This window comes from Pangasianodon hypophthalmus, chromosome 16 (assembly GCF_027358585.1).
Source record: "Pangasianodon hypophthalmus isolate fPanHyp1 chromosome 16, fPanHyp1.pri, whole genome shotgun sequence".
Lineage (NCBI taxonomy): Eukaryota > Metazoa > Chordata > Actinopteri > Siluriformes > Pangasiidae > Pangasianodon > Pangasianodon hypophthalmus.
This window is the reverse complement of record NC_069725.1, coordinates 14,425,951-14,448,009: the sequence shown is the minus strand read 5'-3', so window position 1 is coordinate 14,448,009 and position 22,059 is coordinate 14,425,951. Positions and strand designations below refer to the sequence as shown.

The window sequence follows — 22,059 nt, the reverse complement described above, 5'->3', positions numbered from 1 at the left end:
ATCATTCGGCGTTCCTTCACTCTACCCTAATTGGAACATTCTTGCATTGCAGTATTTGAGGTTAAAGCAAGAAAATCCCAATATCGACTTAAATTGAGCAAACAGAAAGACATAATATCAACTTACATTAAGAAAGACAGAAAGATACATTTTATGTTTGACATACTCTGCTTCATCAAATAGTTTTATTGTTAAGGAGTTTATCCCAGTAGGAGTTTCAGATCAATCCTCTGCATTACAGAACAAAGCCTATAGAGCCTTTCCAGCTATACTATAAGTACAAATTTCCCCCCTGCCCATAACTTTCTATTGTTACAGTTTATCTTTTATTGCCAAGTTGACATAGACACAGCACAAATTTCCCAAAAGTGAAACTGAACACTTCATGTACCTGTAAGACACTCCATGACTGATAGCAGCAAAAACGGTTTCCATAATAACTTCATCTTCAGCTTCCGGAGGCGCGTGAGATTTCCAGCATCCAGTAGGTTTGTTTGACCTGAGAAATGCCTGACCTGCAAAACAAAGTTTTTAAAAAATATTAGGGATGAAATATGTCATAAAATTATTATATATCATATACTCATTATAAATCATATAGTATAATAGTATAGTCCTCCCAATAGCATAGTAATAGTATAATATAATAATGATAATATATTAATAATAACTAATAGTATAATGTCACTCACTAATAATGTTAATAATAAAGCTGCTAAATTAACTAATATGGACAACGTACTAACTACAAAGACAAACAAGTCTGTTATCTTTCATAAGAAAGTGACGAATTTGAGGGAAAAAAAATGAAAGAGAAATTAGACTCATATTACGCATGATGCTTAACACATTGCTACCTCCACATATAACATGTATTCTAAGATTAGCTTGTAAGATAAGATATTAGCTTGTGAGGCATGGCAGCAACCAACAGTGAAGAGACACCAGAACTGAACTGAAGTGGTCTAGCCTACAAAACCCTTAAAGCTGCATTAGTCAAGATTAGCCAATATTTGTCAAAATTTTGTCAAGATTAGGTCTCTACCAGATACATAGGTGGAGCTGAATAGGATTTGAATAATTTTTTCACTCCTTGAGCCCGCCCCCACATTCCCACCCGTGTACACATTAGCAAGGACTGTTGTGACATCACTTTCAAGCACACTCGGCCATTCGCCTGATTGAAAGCCAAGTTATAACACTTGTAACACTGTGGGATCTTAGATTCTCCTTATTCTCTGGATCTCAGGTGATCCAGTTCTTAGCCCAACAAATCTTGCTAAGGCACACACACACATACATTTACACACACTCAACTCAAACCTACATAATCCCCAGACAGTACAGGCTTAGTGAGGCACTGTTTGAAGGGAAATTGTCAAATTATGGCGTTGCGTAACTCTCTAGAATGTCTTCCTTAGTCTTTCAAGTTTTATGATGCTTTGAGTCAGGGTAAGCAAGTAATAATGGATATACATGCTCTGGGCCTCCTGTGAACACACTCCATGAATACTCCATGTCATGTTTCTTCTCACTAAGCAGTTCTAGAGCTGAGCTCACAGCTACGAGCTGTGGAAAGGCTGTGTGACTCGTCATATTAATGTCTGCAAAGTGAACAGAGGACAGAGAATCCAATTTACAGTTTCAGTTATTAAAGGAGTAAGCTCAGGTCAATTTACTTGAAGCTGCTGCAAAACAACATCTTGTAGGCATGTTACAGAAGCAAACTCCAAACAGGACTTGTGCATATACATATATACAGTTAACATATAAACATACTGCGAAAGCAACTCAAGACTTTTTGAAGGCAAACAAATGGAATATCAGTCGTCTGACAAATGGAAAGTCAGTCGTCTGATCTCAACCCAATAGAGCATGCTTTTCTCTTACTGAAGACAAGACTGAAGGCAGAAAGACCCACAAACAAGCAGCAACTGAAGGTGGCTGCAGTGAAGGCCTGGCAAAGCATCTCCAGGGAGGAAACTCAGCATTTGAGTTTTGAGAACATGGGCTCCAGACTTCAGGCAGTCACTGACTGCAAAGGATTTTCATCCAACTATTAACATTATGGTTATATTTACAATTATGTCACTTTGAGCCCCTGAAAATGGAGGTACTTTGTTGAAAATGGCTGTAATTCCTAAATGGTAAATGCCATATTTTTGTGGAACCTCTTAAAATAAAAGCCTACACTGAAAGCCTACACTTCGATCACATCTTGATTATTTTATTTCAAATCCATTGTGGTGGTGTATAAAGGCAAAATCACAAAAACTCGGTCATTGTCCAAATACTTCCAGACCTAACTGTATGTGTGTATATATATATATATATATATACATATATATACACATATCCATGAATATATACACACACACTGGAGTACCACTGTCTGGCATATTTTGGTTTGTTCAACCAATCAGTTAATGAACAAACTTCAAATGAAGTTGGACTGGGTGAGATGGAGGAGGAAAAACACCACAATATGCAACGCAATGCTACTCCAGGACGAGAATTGAGAAACACTACTTTAATTTATGAGCAATGTGCTGTGTATGCACAATTTTGATGTGTAAATTTATGCAAATCCATGAATGATATATTTCACCATCATTTATTTGTCAAGTTCAGCATTTCAACAATGCCAGTATTAGTCAAACAACAAAAACTCTTCCATATTATATTTATTATTTACAATGCTTCTAAAGTCGTGTTGGAAGAACCATGCAGCAGAGTATTTATTCTCCCCTGAGTGCCCTCTGAGACACATGGCAATGCAGATATTTGATCAGCTAATAAATTATCTAGCGAAGAGGAAAGAGATTCTGCCACTTTTCTCACCCAATATGAAGTGAGGAAGCATGTCATGAATGGCAAGTGGCACAGTTACTATCCTTAATTCCAGATATTGTTCCCAGCTCTGCAAGTCTAAGCAGTGCTTAAACTAGAGATATATATTGGGCCACACTTTAAATAACAAACATTTTTGTGGTCAGTAACATGAATGTGAAAAAGACCCTACTCACATGCAAGGAAAAATCATGGTTTTTTTTAACCATTTTATCTATCTATCTATCTATCTATCTATCTATCTATCTATCTATCTATCTGTTTGTTTGTTTGTTATAAAATTAATATCTGTGATTTGCTTATAGACGTCTTGCAATTATTATACCAATGCATGAATTTTTCAGTTGTTGAACTGCACACCTGTGATTACCTCCAAGGATAAAGCAGGATGCAAATAAATATTAAAATACATAATTATACACCATGATGGAAAAATTCCATTCAACAACTGGAAAAACAACCAATAAAAAAATTAACTGAAATAACTAATAAATTCCGTTCTGTTTTCTTTAAAACAAACATGGCCGAGTTGTTGACACCCCTGAAGAATTGGACTGGTCTAAGATCCACATACAAGTGTCTCTAACTTTGACAAACTTTAAAGAACCTCGCTGCTTCACCGAATATTAATTGTGGCAGTGCAAAGTCTGAAACCAGTGTGCTAAAGAGAAACACAGGCACTACTTCTTAAGAAACAACTTTATTTAAGCCCAAAATATCACTCACTGTGTCTGTTATTCATTTTTGCTCATTTTCACGGTAGGTGTCAATAATTCTGGAGTTGACTGTAAATTACCTGGAGGCAAGTCATAATATTTTCTACACGTTTGTCGCATAAACTTACATTAAGAAAAAAAAAAACATGTCAAAGCAAGCAACACTGTAGAAGTTTCGTCCAATTTCATCATCTACATCTGTCTTTTCTAGCTGGATAATCTGCATTAAAACAATGCAACTATGAAAAATGATGAAACACATTACCTGTGTTTCCCGGATATATATTAACTTTTGAAAGCAAATCAAGCTTCCTTCTGCATTAATCGACCGCCTTTGTCTGCTTTTTCATCACATGCGATTGCCATACACAATAATTTACTAATAACCTTTAAAAATGAATGTTTATGCAACAGAAGCAAAACATTGCTTCAGAACACACACACACACACACACACACACAGTTTTGTTGGACACTGCTTTGGTATTGACTGCACCATTTGGAAGAGCAGCCACTGAAATGAACAATATGGCCTAGTTACAAAGCCAAAAAAAAAAACAAAAAAAAACACTGCTTATGATAGTTACATTTTGATTTCAGGCCAAATGAAAAAGGACATAACAGTAACTTGGAGGAGGCAATGTAGTATTATCTTAACTTACATTTTCTGCAGCAAAAATTGTTTTAAGACCCCATGTTATATATTTAGTTGTCAAAAAGTCTCTGGAAACATGCATTTCCTGCAGGCAAAAATCCCCCTTATATAAGAAAAAGGGCTTGGATTAAAATGAATGTCAGTTTAAAATGTAAAATTATGTATTAACTACAATGCGGTCAAATCACATTACATTTAAGTAGTTAACAATTTCAAACATGCAATTAATTTTTCTGTCATGTTTTTTTTTTGTGATTAATTAGCAATCATATGCAGGTTCTAAAACAACATTACGGTCAATTATGAACATTATGTAGTGAGCATACATAGTGATTTTATTTTTTTTTTTAATTCTGCCTAACTGTTTGAAACAGTAATAAAGTAATATTTATAAAATGACTGATGAGGGCCAGTTCTTATTTTTGTTCTGTCTTGAACAATAGATTTATAGAAATTTATAGTTTATATTTATTAAAAACTCAGAATGTGAAATAAAAATGTAATATTGAATGGATCAGGATTGGGGTGGACAATATGAACTGAAATTGAAATAAAAAAAAAATATGAACTCATGATGCTCATCTTCATCATTATCATTCTGCTTCTTCTTCTTCTTCTTCTTCATAATAATAATAATAATAATAATAATAATAATAAGTGTAGAAAATATGAAATGGAGAAGAGAAGAAAACACAAAAATTGTTTAAATAATTTTAATCATAAATGTTAAATACAATTGAGGCCAGAAGTTTAGATAGGCTAGGTTAGGCTAAAGATAATCAATTTCAGTTTTTCACAACTCCACTCATTTCATGTTACCATACCATTTCTTTTTCAAGTTAATTAGGGCATCTACTTTGTTTACATGAGAGGTAATTTTGAAAGAATTGATTAGAGACAGATTTATTTCAGCTTTAATTCACTATATCTGAATTCCAGTGGGTCAAATGTTCACATACACCAACTTGACTGTCTCTTTAAACAGGTTCCAGAAATTGATGTAATGATCTTTAGAAGCTTCTGATTGGCCAACTGTCATAAATTGGGAGTGCAACTTTAAGGACCTACCTTTAGAGTTAGTGTAGTTTTGCCCTTTTCCCCTTTTACCAACTCAGCCAAGAACACCATCCCAACTGTGAAGCTTGGGGGTGGCATCATCATGTTGTGGGGTATTTTGCTGGAAAAAGAACTGCTGCACTTCAGAAAACAGTTGGCATCATGAGGAAGGAGGATAATCTGGAACTACTGAAGCAAAACCTCAAGACATCAGCCAGAGAGTTAAAACCTGGTAGCAAGTGGGTCTTCCAGCAGGACAGTGATCCTAAGCATAACTCCAAAGTTGTAACAAAACGTAATGGAGTGGAGTAATGGAGTTTTCAGTTCATCAGAACTGAAAACACGTGTCTGAGCAAGGAGGTCCACAAACCTGACTGAGATACACCAGCTCTGTCAGGAGGTATGAGCACAAATCCCGGCAAACTATTGTGAGAAATTTGTGGAAGGCTACCCCAAACATCTGATTCAAGTCAAGCAATTAAACTTTTGATGCACTGAAAATATGCTATAGTAAATAAAAGCTGGAACAAATCTGTCTCGTAGCTATTATTTTGAAATGAAAATTATTTTTAAATGACCTCTTAAGGAAACAATGTAGATAGCCTAACTGACTAACACAACCAATGTATGGTAACATGAAAATTGAGTTAGAATTTTTTTAGCCTAGGTGTATGTAGACTTTTGGCCTCAACTGTATGGTACTACAGATAATCAGTCCTCTTATGCAATGCAATTATGTCAGTCTTCTCAGGAATCTGCAAGCTAGTTATGTGGTATTTTGACAGTTTTGATGTGTTCTAAATGTCATCTAGGAGATTTGAGGATAGAAAGGGAAAAAAACTGTCTGAGCCATTAACTTTAATGTCACTGGATTATGATGTACTGAGAGGTACTGACTTCAATGATCTGAGTGAGGAGTTTGCTTCAAAAAAACGAAGTAAGGTTACTTTCTGATAGTAACCCTGATTTCACAACTGAATTAACAACTGTCTGCTCAATCCGCACTGCACCACACCATTTTTATGAGTATCATTACCGCAAACTTTGCTATGCAACTGCAGGCTGCACAATCATGTTATTGTTGTAGATTATGACTTTAAATAAGGCATATAGAAAGTGGGAGGGTTTATGAGTCTTTTGGAATCACTGTGAATGCTTTTCCAAATGGCCATAGTTTTCTAATAAACCTTACTGTTCAGATTTGTTTTTATTTATTCACCCAGAGTAATGTTTTCCTGTCACTGATATTTAACTCCATTTTACATTTCTCAGCCAAACTGAGATTCACATAGGCTAATCATTTGCCTTCACGTGCTAATAATCCTCACAGCTGGGCCAAATTCCAAATGACTTTATATATGCTCACTAAATAGGCTACATCATGAAGGTAATGTAGAGCATAATGCACTCCACAACACTGTCTGAGCTTTCAGCCACAGAGAAAGCAGGACTCAGTGCCTGATACAGAATTTAAAAACATGTGAAAATGAAGCTACGTCATTACATGAGGCAAGTTTAACACATTTTCATTTTAATCACTTGCATGTCCATAAAGTCTATGGACATTTAAGTTATAGGGGGAAAAAACAATAGAAAAAAATAATAAAACAATAACATAAAAATGAAAGCAGTATGAAGACAAAAAATACAGATGGTACGCTGCAATATGGAAGAAAATTTTCATTTAAATTTACTTTAAATTTAAGCAATTTAAATTGGTGAATTACATCAAGAGCTCCCATTTCAATTTTAACCGTCTACTTGCTTATATTACGTAGTGGCTTATTTCTTTATTTATGTATTTTGACTCTAATTTTATCTACATTTTAAAAGAAGTGACTTGGGAAATATAAAATAATTAATCATAACAATATAATTAGAATAGAATATTATTTAGGTCCATGTACTCATGCTAATAGGTGTGTTTACATGCACACTAATAATGCGATCGTTATCCATTTCAGTTACCAGATTATTCAAGGAGTCCTGAAAAAGGTATAACTACTACTTTGTTTTAAATCAAATTAAAGCCATTATAGGATTTCAAGGAAACTTCACTGACATATTTGGTTTTTATAGGCTGTGAATGGGCATACACATAGCCGGATAGATCAGATGTGCCACAGAATTAGTAAACACCATATATTTCACAGCTTGAAGAAGAAACATTATGTGTACTATGATGACTGGAAAGGTGTAGAAGTTAGTTCTGTAAACTGGAATTCAGGAATTTAGCTGCAATGCTAGTATTGCTCTGATGGGGTGCTATGTTGTAATCAGCACAAGGCATCTGGTACGGCACTGCCACGAAAGAACCAACTCATGCTTGTGCAGTGATATTGGCCGTCATTAACAGGTCTTTTTCTTTTGCACCAAAGCATATCCAAATATTTTTAAATAAAGGATTTTTAAATTTTCTCATCATTTTTCAAATGTACATCCCATCAAATCTTTTGAATTACTCCGTAAACATATTTTCAATGTTGCTGATATGGCTCATAGAATTACAGTAGAATTACAGTGTTTTTTTTTAAAGCGTTTCTGAGAAATGATGTGAAGTGATACATTATGTACAGCAGGGATTGTCATCAGGTTTTCTCTGGCCAACACATTTTATTTCCAGTTTTATTAAAATTATGCATGTAGAATTAGTAGTTGGTGAGATGATTTAAAACATATCATATCATGGTTCTTGATGGCATTTCTACGATAGGTATGATAGATATGATATGTATCACAATATATACTGTAGGTTTGCAGACAAACTCCCAGCAACAGTACTATTGCTTAAAAAAATATTTTTTAACATCACATCAGCTGCTTCCAGTCAGTTTGTAATTATATATTTTTAAAAATGCAAAGATTTTATAAAAAAAAAATCATGATATATCAGAAATACATGTTATGACATAATTAAATAACAATAGTATGATATTATATTGTTATATCACCCAGCCTTATGCAGAATCAGTAAAATAAAGGTATATATAATAAGGGCCACACCTGGCCATGAAACTGCTTATCAGTCAAGTGTCCCATTACTTTTGAGCCTGTGAAAATGGAGGGACTCTGAAAAATAGGCTGTAATTGCTAAACGATTAATGCAGTATTTTTGTTAAACCCCTCGAATTAAAGCTGAATGTTCACACTTCAGTCGCATCTTGATTGCTTCATTTCCAATCCATTGTGGTGGTGTACAGAGGCAAAATTACACAAATTGTGTCAATGTCCAACTTCTTATGGACCTGACTTTAAGTAGGCCCATGCAATTTGAGACACAACAGTGGAGATACATAGATTAGCAATTTTTATTGCTGAACTATGAATAGGATAGTGAAAAAGACTAAAACGACATGTAACCTATTAATTTAAATGTAGGTTGTTTGAATGTGACTCCCAGCACACCAAATCAGTCTTTGATATTTCTAATATTAATTTGAAAAATAAATGAATGAAACAAAAAAAGGAGCTTGTGAGTTTCGCTCTAGACCCCATTTGTAAATCAAGCAACCCCTAGTCTGGGAACCCTTGGTGTAAGATCTGTGAGGTCTGAAAGTGAAAGCTCAGAGGAGGCAGAGGCCAGGATACTGAGTGATGACAAACCCACAAGCACTCCTCCATCACCACTCTGCCACCTCTACCTCCATTTTATCCAGAAAAACATTGTATAGATTAGTTAATAACTGGGTTGCTTCCAAAACATTACTGATGTAACACACCCTATTCTTTATAATTCACACGATTGATCAGACTGCTGGGTGTCCTGCAATACTGGCACTCGAATAAGGCCGTGTGCAAGAGACTGATTTTCTCATTTACTCAATTGACAAGTGCAATTTGGTGAGGAGAGATATGTATTCTTTTGTTTCCTTTACTGGCTCGATGACACGTGAAACTAGGCCAAAATGAGCAATGAATATCTATTATGTCTGTTTAATGCACCAAGAGGGTGATTTCATATCACATCAACATGTAACTTCAATAGCCAATAGCTGTTGCCACGGATATAAATTCACAACAGCACTACACAAACCTGACCTCTTCTGTAGGAGAGGCTCGTACCAATAGAGCTATTTTTTGATGACCACTCAGTGACTGTGAGTAATAGCTGTAGTGGAGCTATCGAAATAAATCTCAGGTTGTGATGAGCGAGAGTTTCATGTCTGCTATGACACAAAGTCATTATTAACAGCCTCGCAAGCTCCCCCTCACTCTTTCTCGCACCAGAGTGCTGCTTCTACGGAGATACTGGAGCATGCCATGAAAAAAACGTAGCGCTGAGGAAAATACACAAAGGCAAGGGATTCACAGTAATCAAACTTCTGCTCTTCCTCGCCTACACATTTTATATCAATACAGATGACAGCTGTATCTAATAGAGTCATGTTAGTTTAGGCTACGTGTGGAGAAGATGGCTTCTTCGGCGCTCTTGAGCAGATGAACGCATACGAGCGCTATTGTTTGGAATGCTGAAGGTAGGAAACGATGAAAAGCAGGTTTCAGAACACGGTATGATTTGAATCCGTCTATCCATCTAGCATCCCAGCAGTTTTCAGACAGTCTATTGCAAAACAGAAACTAAGAATTCTGACATTTGTATGCAGAAAGAAAAGTCCATTGATTTGAATTTATTTTCAGTGTATACTGTCTGCTTCCAAATGCATAAACGCAAAACAATTAGGCTTACACAAGGGAAACGTCAAATTAGGTAGAGCAAGGCAACAATATAATCTGCCCTCCAGAATGAGTTTATGATGAAAAGCTCTTGCACAAGCAGGTGTGTCAAACACACACATGGGAGGAGAAACACTTTTCCTAAAATGTTCTCAAAGAAAATGGCTTTATTTTTACAGTACAGACGACGTGGCCTCACTTCAGGAACCACAGTAAACCACAATGGGTCATGCCCATTTTAGCCTCCAAATGTATGTCAACAACACTAATAGCTTTGCATGGCTTTTCTACCCAACAGGGCACAATTTCATAAAAACAACTACTGTTTTTTTAATGACTTACAATTATCTTTATTCATGTGGACTTTATTCATTTTGACTTACACAAGAGGCATAACAGAATTTAAGCAAATAGGTTACAAATAGGGCTGCCGCCTCTAACCTCTAATGTCAAATATGTTCCTCATTACTCGAATGGTGTGTTCACAGCACTGCGGCCATTTCTATCACAGATGCCAGTCATCAGTTTGTCATCTTGAGACTGGACTACTGCAACTCGCTCCTGGCTGGTCTGCCTCTGCGTGCCATCTGACCTCTGCAACTAATCCAAAATGCAGCTGCACGACTTGTTTTTAACCTTCCCAAGTTCTCACACACAACTTAATTGCTACAGTCTGTCCTCTGGCATCCTGTAGCTACCCACATCAGATTTAAAACCCTGATGCTTGCCTACAAAGCCAAAAATGAACCAGCAGCCACCTACCTTAAAGCACTGTCACACGCACCCCTCTGCACCACACTCCCTCCGATCCTTTAGCACTGCTCGGTTGTAACCACCGTCTCTCAGGGTGCAAGGAAGACATGCATCAAGGCTCTTCTCTGTTCTGGCGCCTAGCTATTGGAATAAACTTCTCCTGGTTGTCCAAACAGCTGAGTCACTGGCTGTCTCCAAACAACGACTAAAGACCTACCTCTTCACCAACTGTTAAAATTAGCACTTTGTTATTAAAAAAAGGTGTTGTATGTTTTTCATATTGTACGAACCTCCTGAACCGGGTTTTCAGACGATGGTACTCTTAGTCCTGTGAACTGGTATGAGGATGTGTTTATTGATAGGGACTTCAATGCACTTCTGTAAGTCGATCTAGATATAGGCTTCTGCCAAGTTTTTATATTTCACTGTAACTGAGTAGCTACATCCAATGTGAAAGACAAGAAACAAAATCAAGACTGTCGGCAAAACCATGTGAAAACATCCAAGGTTTTGGGAATGTTCAGTGTAGTCTATGCAAACATGTATTAGTCTGGCACAACAGCACAACTAAAGACCTGTGCGAGCTCCGGAAGCTAAGTTTATCAGCGTTAGCCATTAGTAACACAAAGTTCAGTCTCATTCTAAGAGGCGAAATGGCTGATGTGATTACAGCAGTAATCAGAATTTAAGTACGCGTTGCTATTTCCGAACTTGTTTTTTTTAAGGCAACAATAAATAGTCTTAATGCCTGGTGCAATTTGAATGTTTCCTAGACTGCTCGGGTCTGGTAGCCAGCATTGTTGAAAGGATGGAATTGAATGCACTTAATTGACAGCTCTCTCTCTCTGTCTCTCTCTCTGTCTCTCTCTCTCTCTCTAGAACAGTAAGAAACTTGCCATTATTTACAGAGATTATGAAATTAAGCACATGCTCTGCTACATTTCTAAGCCTTGTTCATCATTTATCCCAATATTCTGTTAGTTATCATTTATACCATAAAACTATCATGAACATCCAATATCTATTACTAATAGGGAGGTACACACCTTATAAAGGTCACAAGTGAAAAAAACATGATAATTAATATCTCAGTTGGTCATCATGGTATAATCTGATCATCTCCTATAATTTAATTGTCATTTTTCTTCCCTATTATTTTATCATGTAAGCAAGAATTTTGGTCTGCCTCATTTTCCTGCCTCATTAAAATGAATGAAGTCCTGAGTTTCTCTTATTCCCAAAGAATATTTGAATACTCAAGCATTCAGTGACTGCTTGAGCATTGTTATCCCGGACGAGAGCTCTCCCTTCAGACAGAAATGTTCCATCATGAGATAACGGTGATCAGTCAGAGTAACTACGTATTGATATGCTGTGACTCTTAATAAGGATAGTGGGGGAAAAAGTGATGCATATTTTTTATTTCTGCATTATTTTATTTATTTCTGATACTAGCTGATACTTTATCACACAACAAAGCCATGAAAATATTTCAAAAATATTTTCAGCGCTACATGAGCTTATATTTTACATGATTCAAGGCTTGAATCATTCCGTTTTGCTTAGACCTTATGTGTAATGTGTATATTTCTCTACTCGCATTCTCCATAATGATTTAAACTGGTACAGTTCATTCTATTATCTATCTAAATCTCACTTGGTCATCATGGTGTAATCTGATAATCTCATATAATTTAATTGTCATTTTTTTCCCTATTATTTTATCATGTAAGCAAGCATTTTGGTCTGCCTCATTTTCCTTTATTAAATCATTAAAATATAGGAAATCATTATATATTCTTCTGTCTCGGCAAATATCCATAGTAGACCACATTACACATTATGTGTAATGTGTGTATTTCTCTACTCGTATTCTCCATAATGACTTAAACTGGTACAGTTCATTCTATTAAGACTAATACAATATTGAGAATTCTTCCTACCCACATACATTTAATATTAAGAGGGTAGGCTAGTTATTAAAGAGAACAGCTGTTAGGGGGAATAGAGACAACACACGTGCACGTAAGATTTCAGTACAACGCTGGTATCTTGTTTTTCCTGCTGGCGTTTTATTGGATTGCTGTAGCAGCTGCACATGATAAATGATATGAACATGACACACCTGCAATGTTTTTCCTGTCAAAACATTTCCAGTATAGATTCGAGTAACCTTTTACGAATCGACAAATAATAATGCAGTTGAATTTTTGTTTGTGAGGAAAATATTTCTGATAAATGCTTTGCCTCTGCAAACTATTCTAATCATTAAAACATTTCTCGTAAAAACTCACTTGGGTGGAAACCTGTTAAAACTGCCACCAAATCACCAGAAACAAATAAGATAATCGGGAAGGCTCAGTCTTGGATGCTCTGTCCACAACTCCTGCGTCTGATGTTGTTTGTTCATGCAGTCTACCTGGTTCTCTACATGTCTGTGAGCTGGTTTCTAGTGAAAAAAAAAACTTTGGACACCATGTTACAATAAGCAAATTTTGAAGCATGACATAGTCACTGGACTGAAAAAAAAAGTTCACAGAGTCTCCTTTTTAGAGTCTCATTTTTAAAAGTTCTTAAAGAGTAAACAGTTACTGGTAAGTAAACAAGATAATCTTGCGTGTTTGCCGATGGGCTACGGGAGAAGGTCTGTGGTTGGTCTTCTGCCAAACTGCCTCTTTCTGTGAAACTAGACGGTTCTTGGCCACATTCTGTGACAAGCTGTGGGATTGACAGAGATGGCCGGGACTACACAAGAAAGAGGGTCTGAGAAATGGTATAAAGGAGTGCTACAAACACTAGTCATGAAGTAGTGTGTCAAGCTATGAATGATACAGTGTTATGAGTTGGCTGGTAAGGTTGGTAATGTAGAGCCCTATTCATACAGGATTCGATTTACACTGGGTCCTGGGGTAATTCCATTATTTGCGGGAGTTACTCTGGGATTTTCATTCTGTCCAAACCAGCCATGTCAGTGTTTTTCTCCTTCCTCCCTTGACAATATTACAGACCAAATTACCAACTGTTCTTTGACCAATTCTGCAGTCAGCTGATCATTTTAATCCCATCTGGATCATTTTTTCAGGCAGATGCTTCTGTTTGCAATGACAAGGTTTTTCGATCACTGTTACTGCTGTGCATATCTACGTATTTTATCCTGAACTGAAAAATCGTAAAAGATAGAGATTGAGATTGAACTGAGAAAGCTTAAAGTGATTAAAGATTAAAGTGACAGCTACAGGTATGAAGACATTTTATATTTAAATTTGCCAGCTTTTAATTTTCTAGAAAACAATGAAGGAGGAGTTATGTCGATGTCCTTAATCATCTAATATTAGACACTGCCACATAAATAAATGTTATCATCAATGATCCTATTATAATGTTCTCTTTATTCAAATGCATATAAAACAACATATGACAATGTGCGATGCAAACATCCCAATTTGCAGGAGGATTAACCCCATACAAACTCCCTCGTCCTGTGTTTATTTAATTGCATATATTCCCGTCCGAGCAGAGCTTAATGAATTTATGAAAGGAACACGCGTCCTTTATCGCCTCAGCATGTCACAGCACAGCAATACAAGAGACCTAAACTAGACATGCAAACTCAGAGGGAGTTTCTGTATCGACATTCAAATGCGCTCGGTGGGATCGAGTCAAGAAGCTTTTGCTTTTGACTATCGCAGGCTAGGAAGAAAGAAAAAAAAAAGAAAAAACTGTCTGCATTTTACTTGTCTAAAATTCACCTGCACCAAACATCAGTGCCACAGTGAGTTCTTATACACTATACTGTAACTAAAATTATTCACACTCCCTTCATTAATCATACTGCCTCACGCCTAGGGTGAGAGACTCTCATTAACACGGAAACAAGGGGTTCAGATTGAAAATTTATTCAGATTCAACACCAGCAGTCTGCTAATAACTCTATTAAAAGATACTTCATTTCTGTGAATATTTTAACCTTATATGATTAATAAGAGTGGCTGCTAGACCTGGAACTTTCACCAACTTTGAGCCTTGCATATTACAGTGAAACGGTCTGGTGTCTGGTGTCATTTTTGGTAGTAATATCTTATCAATAAATAATAGTGTTCAAGCAATACCTCTCGAGCTTGCAGTACTGCAGTTAAAGCACCACTGCATATAAGTGGATATCTTTATATGTCAGCATATCTGACATATTAAACATCTGCGAATCTTTTATCCCGGCAGGAGAAGTTTTACATCAAGCACTATGACAGGAATTTAAAAAAAAAAAGTCACTCTATACTGAACAGGCTGATGTGTCAATCACTGCAGGTCAGTCACTGCATGTGCATTTGGTAGTCTTACATGAGTTAAGATACAAGACCACGTTCCAGATGTGAAATGCATTTGCTGATTTATTTATTTAATTTTTTTTCACTAACTGCCACATAAGCTCCTTGTGGGTGAATAATTCATTCAGAAAAAAACCATTAAAAATGCAGAAGGACATTACAAAACAGCATTTCTGGAGGATCAGCATGGACGTCAACCAGCGTCGACGGGAATGATCAAAACACACACACACACACACACACTTCGAACGTGGAGCGCGAGCGCAGCGAATGCGCTATTAAGATTCCACACAGAATAATTAACAACACAACGCTATCGTGACGCGTTCATTTCTGGGAGATATACATACATACATACTTTATATATATATATATATATATATATATATATATATATATATATATATATATATAAGAGCTGAGGCTGAAGAGAGATGTTAATAAACGCCCTGCGTGTTGAATTCCAAACATTTTGCCACAAGCATAAAAAGGATGAAGGGGAACGCAGCCTACTTCACCCTTCTGCGCCGTCCTTCTTCTAAATGTCCCTCTTCAGCCTGTGCGAGTGATGGCGAGTGAGATGTACATTATATCACTGATAATGAGCCGAAAGCATTTTCTCCCTTTAAAGCTATTTAGCTTCGCAAACGGAAGAGAACAGCGAGACGTCTTCACCTCTGCAGCCACGGACAGGTAACTCTCAGGGAGCAGGGGAAAAAAAAAAAAAAACAGCCTATTTGCCCCCGTTCTCCCTCTTTCCCCTCGGTTCCTCACCTCCCTTTATGTTTCCACAGCTCCAAAACGATGGCTTCACAATCCCTTCGCCAATTACTTAGCCACAGAAAGAGAGAAACAGAGACAGACAGAGAGACGTCGCCCCTGTCCTGGTCTGTATTTACATTCCGCGTGTACATTCATTCAGCCTCGAGAGGAGAAAAATGTGCGCGAGAGGCGGAAAAACGGCGCAGAAACACTCGCGAGCTGCTCCAGAGAAACGGTCTACACGCGCGCGCGCGCGCACACATACACACACACACACACACACACACACACACACACACATATACACACGCACACAATGAGCGCGAGCGCCACCACCTGACAGGAACATTCCAGAACAGTTTTACAACAGAGTTCATCCGATAATATCGATAATATCGATAATATCTTTGTAGGTCATCCATTCAGTCATTCATTCATCTTCAGTAGCAGCGTTATCCGGAACGGTCCACCACAGTTCATCACACACACACTCACACACACACACACATTATTTACACCTAGTGGCATTTTAGAGTAGCTAACTCACCTAATGGCATGTTTTGACAGGTGAGAGGAAACCGGAATAAACCCAGACAAACCTATAGAAACCTCTAGCGTGTCTATAGGAAGCCTGAGGTGACACTGGCTGCCTCTGAAATTTAGTTGGCCACCACTTTCCACCTTGAATCAGAATGTTGATAGATCGAATAGGTTGCCATAGAACTGATTCTAGGTGTCCATTTGCACATTTTGTCCCCACTGCTGATGGGCATTTGTATGACTTTGGATTCGGTCACACCGACTTAAAGTTCTTTCCCTTCAACATGGCTGCAGCACTCATGCACATACAGGTGAACTTCGCTGAACTTTTCCTGCCGCACAGCAAGCCAGATAATAATGTTTTAACTGTTTGATGACTTTGAATCGGTTTTATTTAGATAATGCATTTTGATATGTATGCTTTTACTTATAGTACAAAAGGATGGCATGGTGGAGCAACAGGTAGCATTGCTGCTTCACAGCTACAGGGTCCCTGATGTGACCCTGATCTCAGGTTGCTGCCTGGTTAGAGTTTCTGTCTGTGTTCTCCCATGTCCACCTGGTTTCCTCTAGGTTCTATGCTAAATTGCCATAGATATTAATCAGTGTGTGAATGTACTGTATGTTGCATGGTGCCCTGAAATGGACTGGCATCTCATCCAGGGTGTTTTTCTGCCTTGTCTGGTGCTCCTGAGAGGGGCCCCAGACCTGCCCAGGATAAAGACGTTACTGAATGTGAATGAATGAAGCTGTACAGCTCTTTATCCAGGCAAATATTAAGTAGCCTGTATTGCAGCTAGTGTTGCTTAACTAATAAAAAATCAAAACCAATTTACCTTGCTAATGAAGCCATTACTGACAACCCAAGCAATTATTTAGTTACATTACATCTTATGTTTCAAAAAGCTAACTTAATCAGCTCATGTGGAGGAAAGTATGAAGAAAATACTTTAGTTGTACACTGTATATATGTGTGTGTGTGTATGTGTTTTGCAGATGAGTCATGACATAGCTCCTGTAAACAACGCTCCCAAACCCTAATAGAACACAAGTTGCCAGAGACTTTTATTCAATTCAGTACAATTTTATCTGGATAGCGATTTTAACAATAGGCACTATCACAAAGCAGCTTTACAGCAATCCCAGATTTAGATCCCTAATGAGCAAGCCAGTGGCAACAGTGGCAAGAAAAAACTCAGTGAGGAAAAAACCTTGAGAGGAACTAAACTCAAATGGGAGCCCATCTGCTTCTGAGTGACACTAGATAGTAAGATAATAAATCATTACTCTTCTATAACTATATTCCTGTGATAAGTACAGGACAGTTTTTATGTTTACAGTAGCTATCCTTACATTATCCATGTGAGATTATTTGCTGAATCATAAACTGAAGCATAAACTGTATTTGGGAAGTGCAAATTAGGTAAATTTAAGGTATCCATGCTGGACCATCCTCAGCAGCAGAAGGTGATTCACAAGTGCAGAAGCTCCAAGAAGAAGTATCAGGATAAATCAGGCAGGTCCAGAAGGTGAAAGCAGTCACAGCAGTGGAAGTGTGTCAGGATCAGGCACTGACATTACATCAGGCAGCAGGAGTACATCTACAGCTCGACAGAAGGAGAGAACAGATTATTAGCTATGCTCTTATCCTACAGTGGTTTAAAGGGGAGTACATTGTGAGAGAGTGCAGGCAGGGACTCCAGCAGGTCTATCTATGACAGCATAACTAAAAGGCAGAGCCAGAAGGCATGAGGGCACCCTGGGACATAAAGTGTCCCACTCCACCATCAACAAAAAAGTCCTGAACACTAAGTGGAAGGCTCTTCCATAGCTATTTTTAAGGGAAAAAAGCTTCACCCTTGCTGTAGTCTTAATTATTCTAGGTACTGATAAAGAACCTGCGCCTTTTGATTGAAGCAGACATGGTGGATCATAATAGAAACAGAGTTCACTCAAGCACTGTAGGTTGAGACCATTCAGTCCTTTACATGAGCTTCAAATAAGAGAATGGAATAAATAATTACACCAAGGTCTTTCACTGCTGTCCAGAGTTATTACATAATAAGAAAAATGACTTCTAGCTGCCTGTGGTCCTAATAGAAGTATTTTGGTCCTATCGGAATTAAGTGGGTGGACGTTACTCTGCACCCAGCTTTGCCGAAGCATACAGATGTGTGTCATCAGTGTTTATGAACAATTGCACTCAGAGGTAGCATATACTATATAAGTAAGTTTGCTTTTATATGCATAGAGAAGTCACCATTAACATTTATTAACTGATAATGATCAGTCAGATAAGACTTGAGGCTGAACCAAATGCAGTTCACTTATTCACTGTTTATCTCATAATCTACATTATTTTAAACATCCTAAAATTCACCTCTTATTTAGCTCCTAACTCTAACTGTACTGGAGTACAGGTTAGGGTTTTTATACCAGTTGACAGTGCATTCCTCACATTTACATTTATATTTATAGCATTTAAGAGATGTCCTTATCCAGAGCTTCTTACAGAAGTGCTTTAGTCCAACAGTATGCAGATATTAAGTCTCTGTTTCCCAAATGCCAGCATACGGATCCATGCAAGAGGATGGATGATATCCTAAACATCCGCTGTTTCTCTTATTTATTGGTTTATGATTTACTGGTTCACCACCCATTCCATTTTGCTGTACTTTAACATGAAATTGTGACAACCCAAGCAAAATATTATGTAAGGACTTTATTAACTTTTAGCTTCCTAAGGTGGTCACTGGTGGAGGAACTAACACAAAGTAACCTGAATGTTACACTTTTTCGACAAAGTGTTGATTGTAGGAGAGTTTAACATTCATGTTGACGATGCTAATAACGACTTAGGACTTGCATTTATGGACTTATTAAATTCATTTGGGGTTAAACAAAACATTACTAGACCAACTCATCGTTTTAATCATACGCTAGATTTAATTATATCACATGGAACAGATGTCACTGATATAGATATTCGACCTCAAAGCGATGATATCACAGACCATCACCTCGTAGTGTACACTCTACCTGTAGAACATATTAGCCATGTCCCTCCATGTTATCGATTCGGTAGAAATATTATTCCGACCACTAAAGACAGATTCTGCCGGATCTGTCTCAATTTCTCACTAGACCCCTAAATGCAGATGATCTAGATGAAGTGACTAACAGCATAGGCACTATTTTCACCAGCACACTAGACACTGTTGCCCTCATCCGATTAAAAAAGGTCAGAGATAAAACACCTGCACCATGGTACAATATTCATACTCACGCCCTCAAGAGAGCAACCCGTAACCTCGAGCGAAAGTGGAGAAAAACTAAATTAGAAGTTTTTAGAATTGTGTATAAAGACAGTATGTCTAGCTATAGACAGGCTCTGAAAGCTGCTAGAGCCGAGCATCTGAGCAAACTGATAGCAATAATCCAAAACAATCCCAGATTCTTGTTTAGTACAGTGGCTAGACTAACAAAACATCAGATATCTGAAGAGAGTATTCCATTACAGTTTAGTAGTGAGGACTTTATGAATTTCTTCACAGAAAAAATTGATAGTATCAGGAACAAAATACTGGATGTTCAACCTTTGACAGCATCCTGTGATCTAGTCCAGCCTACAGCTCCACACTTAGTGCTAAAATGTTTTACAGGTATAGGACAGGAAGAGCTTTATAAACTTATCAGCACGGCTAATTCAACAACGTGTCTGTTCGATCCAATCCCAACTAGATTGCTGAAAGAAGTGATACATACAGCTGGAGAGCCTCTTCTCAACATTATTAATTCCTCGTTATATTTAGGTCATGTCCCAAAACCTCTCAAGTTAGCAGTTATTAAGTCTCTTCTTAAGAAACCTAAACTAGACCCTAATGAATTAGCAAATTACAGACCAATTTCAAACCTTCCATTTATATCTAAAATATTGGAAGAGGTTGTGTCTGCTCAATTATGCTCCTTCTTACAGGAAAACTATATCCTTGAAGAATTTCAGTCAGGTTTCAGGCCCCATCATAGCACAGAAACTGCACTAGTAAAAATCACAAATGACTTGTTTTTAGCTTCGGACCAAGGCTGCATCTCAATATAAGTCTTACTTGATCTTAGTGCTGCATTCGACACTATAGATCATAACATTCTCGTAGATCGCTTACAAAATCACATAGGTATTCAGGGACAGGCATTAAAATGGTTTAGATCCTACCTGTCTATACCATTTTGTAGATTTAAATGGAGAACTATCCAGTGTAATGCCAGTGAAATATGGGGTTCCACAAGGATCAGTTTTAGGACCTCTGCTGTTCTCAGTGTACATGCTTCCTTTGGGTAACATCATTAGAACACATGGGATTAGTTTCCATTGTTATGCTGACGATACCCAGTTATACATCTCCTCAAAACCAGATGAAATAAATAAATTGTCTAGATTAACTGAGTGTGTTAAAGATATAAAAGATTGGATGACTAATAATTTTCTATTACTAATTACTGATAAGACAGAAACATTACTTATTGGTCCAAAAACCAGTATACAAAAGCTCTTACAATTCCACTTGCATTTAGAAGAATGTTCTATTACTACTAGCTCGACAGTGAAAGACCTGGGCGTAATATTAGACAGCAGCTTGTCTTTTGAAAATTATATTTCCAATATTACTAAAACAGCCTTCTTCCACCTTAGAAACATTGCCAAGCTTAGGAACATTTTATCTGCATCTGATGCAGAAAAGCTAGTTCATGCATTCATGACCTCCAGACTGGACTATTGTAATGCATTGCTAGGTGGTTGTCCTGCATCTTCAGTAAACAAGCTACAGTTAGTCCAGAATGCAGCCGCCAGAGTTCTTTCTAGGTCAAGAAAAGATGATCACATAACCTCAATATTATCATCCCTGCACTGGCTACCTGTTAAGTTTAGAATTGATTATAAACTAGCACTACTTACGTACAAGGCTCTAAATGGTTTAGCTCCCACGTATCTAGCCAGTCTTCTAACAATCCACCACGCTCCTTAAGATCTCAAAACTCCGGACTTCTGGTAGTTCCCAGAATATTAAAGTCTACAAAAGGGGGTAGAGCGTTTTCATATTTAGCTCCTAAACTTTGGAATAGCCTTCCTGACAGTATTCGGGGCTCAGACACAGTCTCCCAGTTCAAACGTAGATTAAAGACATATATCTTTAGCCAGGCATACACTTAACACACACCATAACCTTGTACTTCAGTACATCTGATTAATTACACATTATGATTTAGGGCTTACTAATATTATGAACAGCAGCTACACTAATTCCTTTCCACTTGTTTCCCTTCTTCTACCCATCCCGAGGCACATAGAGATTATGCCAGCTCCAGGAGACAGAGGCCAACCCTACAAGGATCCCGAGGCATCCAGCGATGGACCTGCTCCAGTCGGTTTCTGCCTCATGAGGATTTGGGTATTCAAAGCAACGCTGCCAACCCTGTGTGGACTTTGAGGAAGACAGCAACCTCCAAATTAATATACACATAAAATTCTACATGACTATAAATAAATGCAGAAAGGACATATCATACTCTCCAGTGTCACCCAAACGAGGATGGGTTCCCTTTTGAGTCTGGTTCCTCTCAAGGTTTCTTCCTCATATCATCTAAGGGAGTTTTTCCTTGCCACAGTCGCTTTGAGACAAGGTTCATTGTTAAAAGCGCTATACAAATAAAATTGAATTGAATTGAATTGA

General features: G+C 37.5%; 1 protein-coding gene across 1 annotated transcript in view; it reads right to left on the bottom strand.

The window, feature by feature from the left end:
- cntn3a.2 (contactin 3a, tandem duplicate 2) overlaps window positions 1-16,030 on the bottom strand; it is a 76,372-nt gene extending 60,342 nt beyond the window's left edge. The window contains exons 1-2 of the mRNA XM_026921298.3: window positions 15,803-16,030; window positions 392-515 (exon numbers count right to left, since the gene is read on the bottom strand). Of these exons, the coding sequence (XP_026777099.1) occupies window positions 392-446 (55 nt within the window). The 5' untranslated portion in view covers window positions 447-515; window positions 15,803-16,030. The remainder of the gene's footprint in view (window positions 1-391; window positions 516-15,802) is intronic.
- Window positions 16,031-22,059: the final 6,029 nt, after the last annotated feature.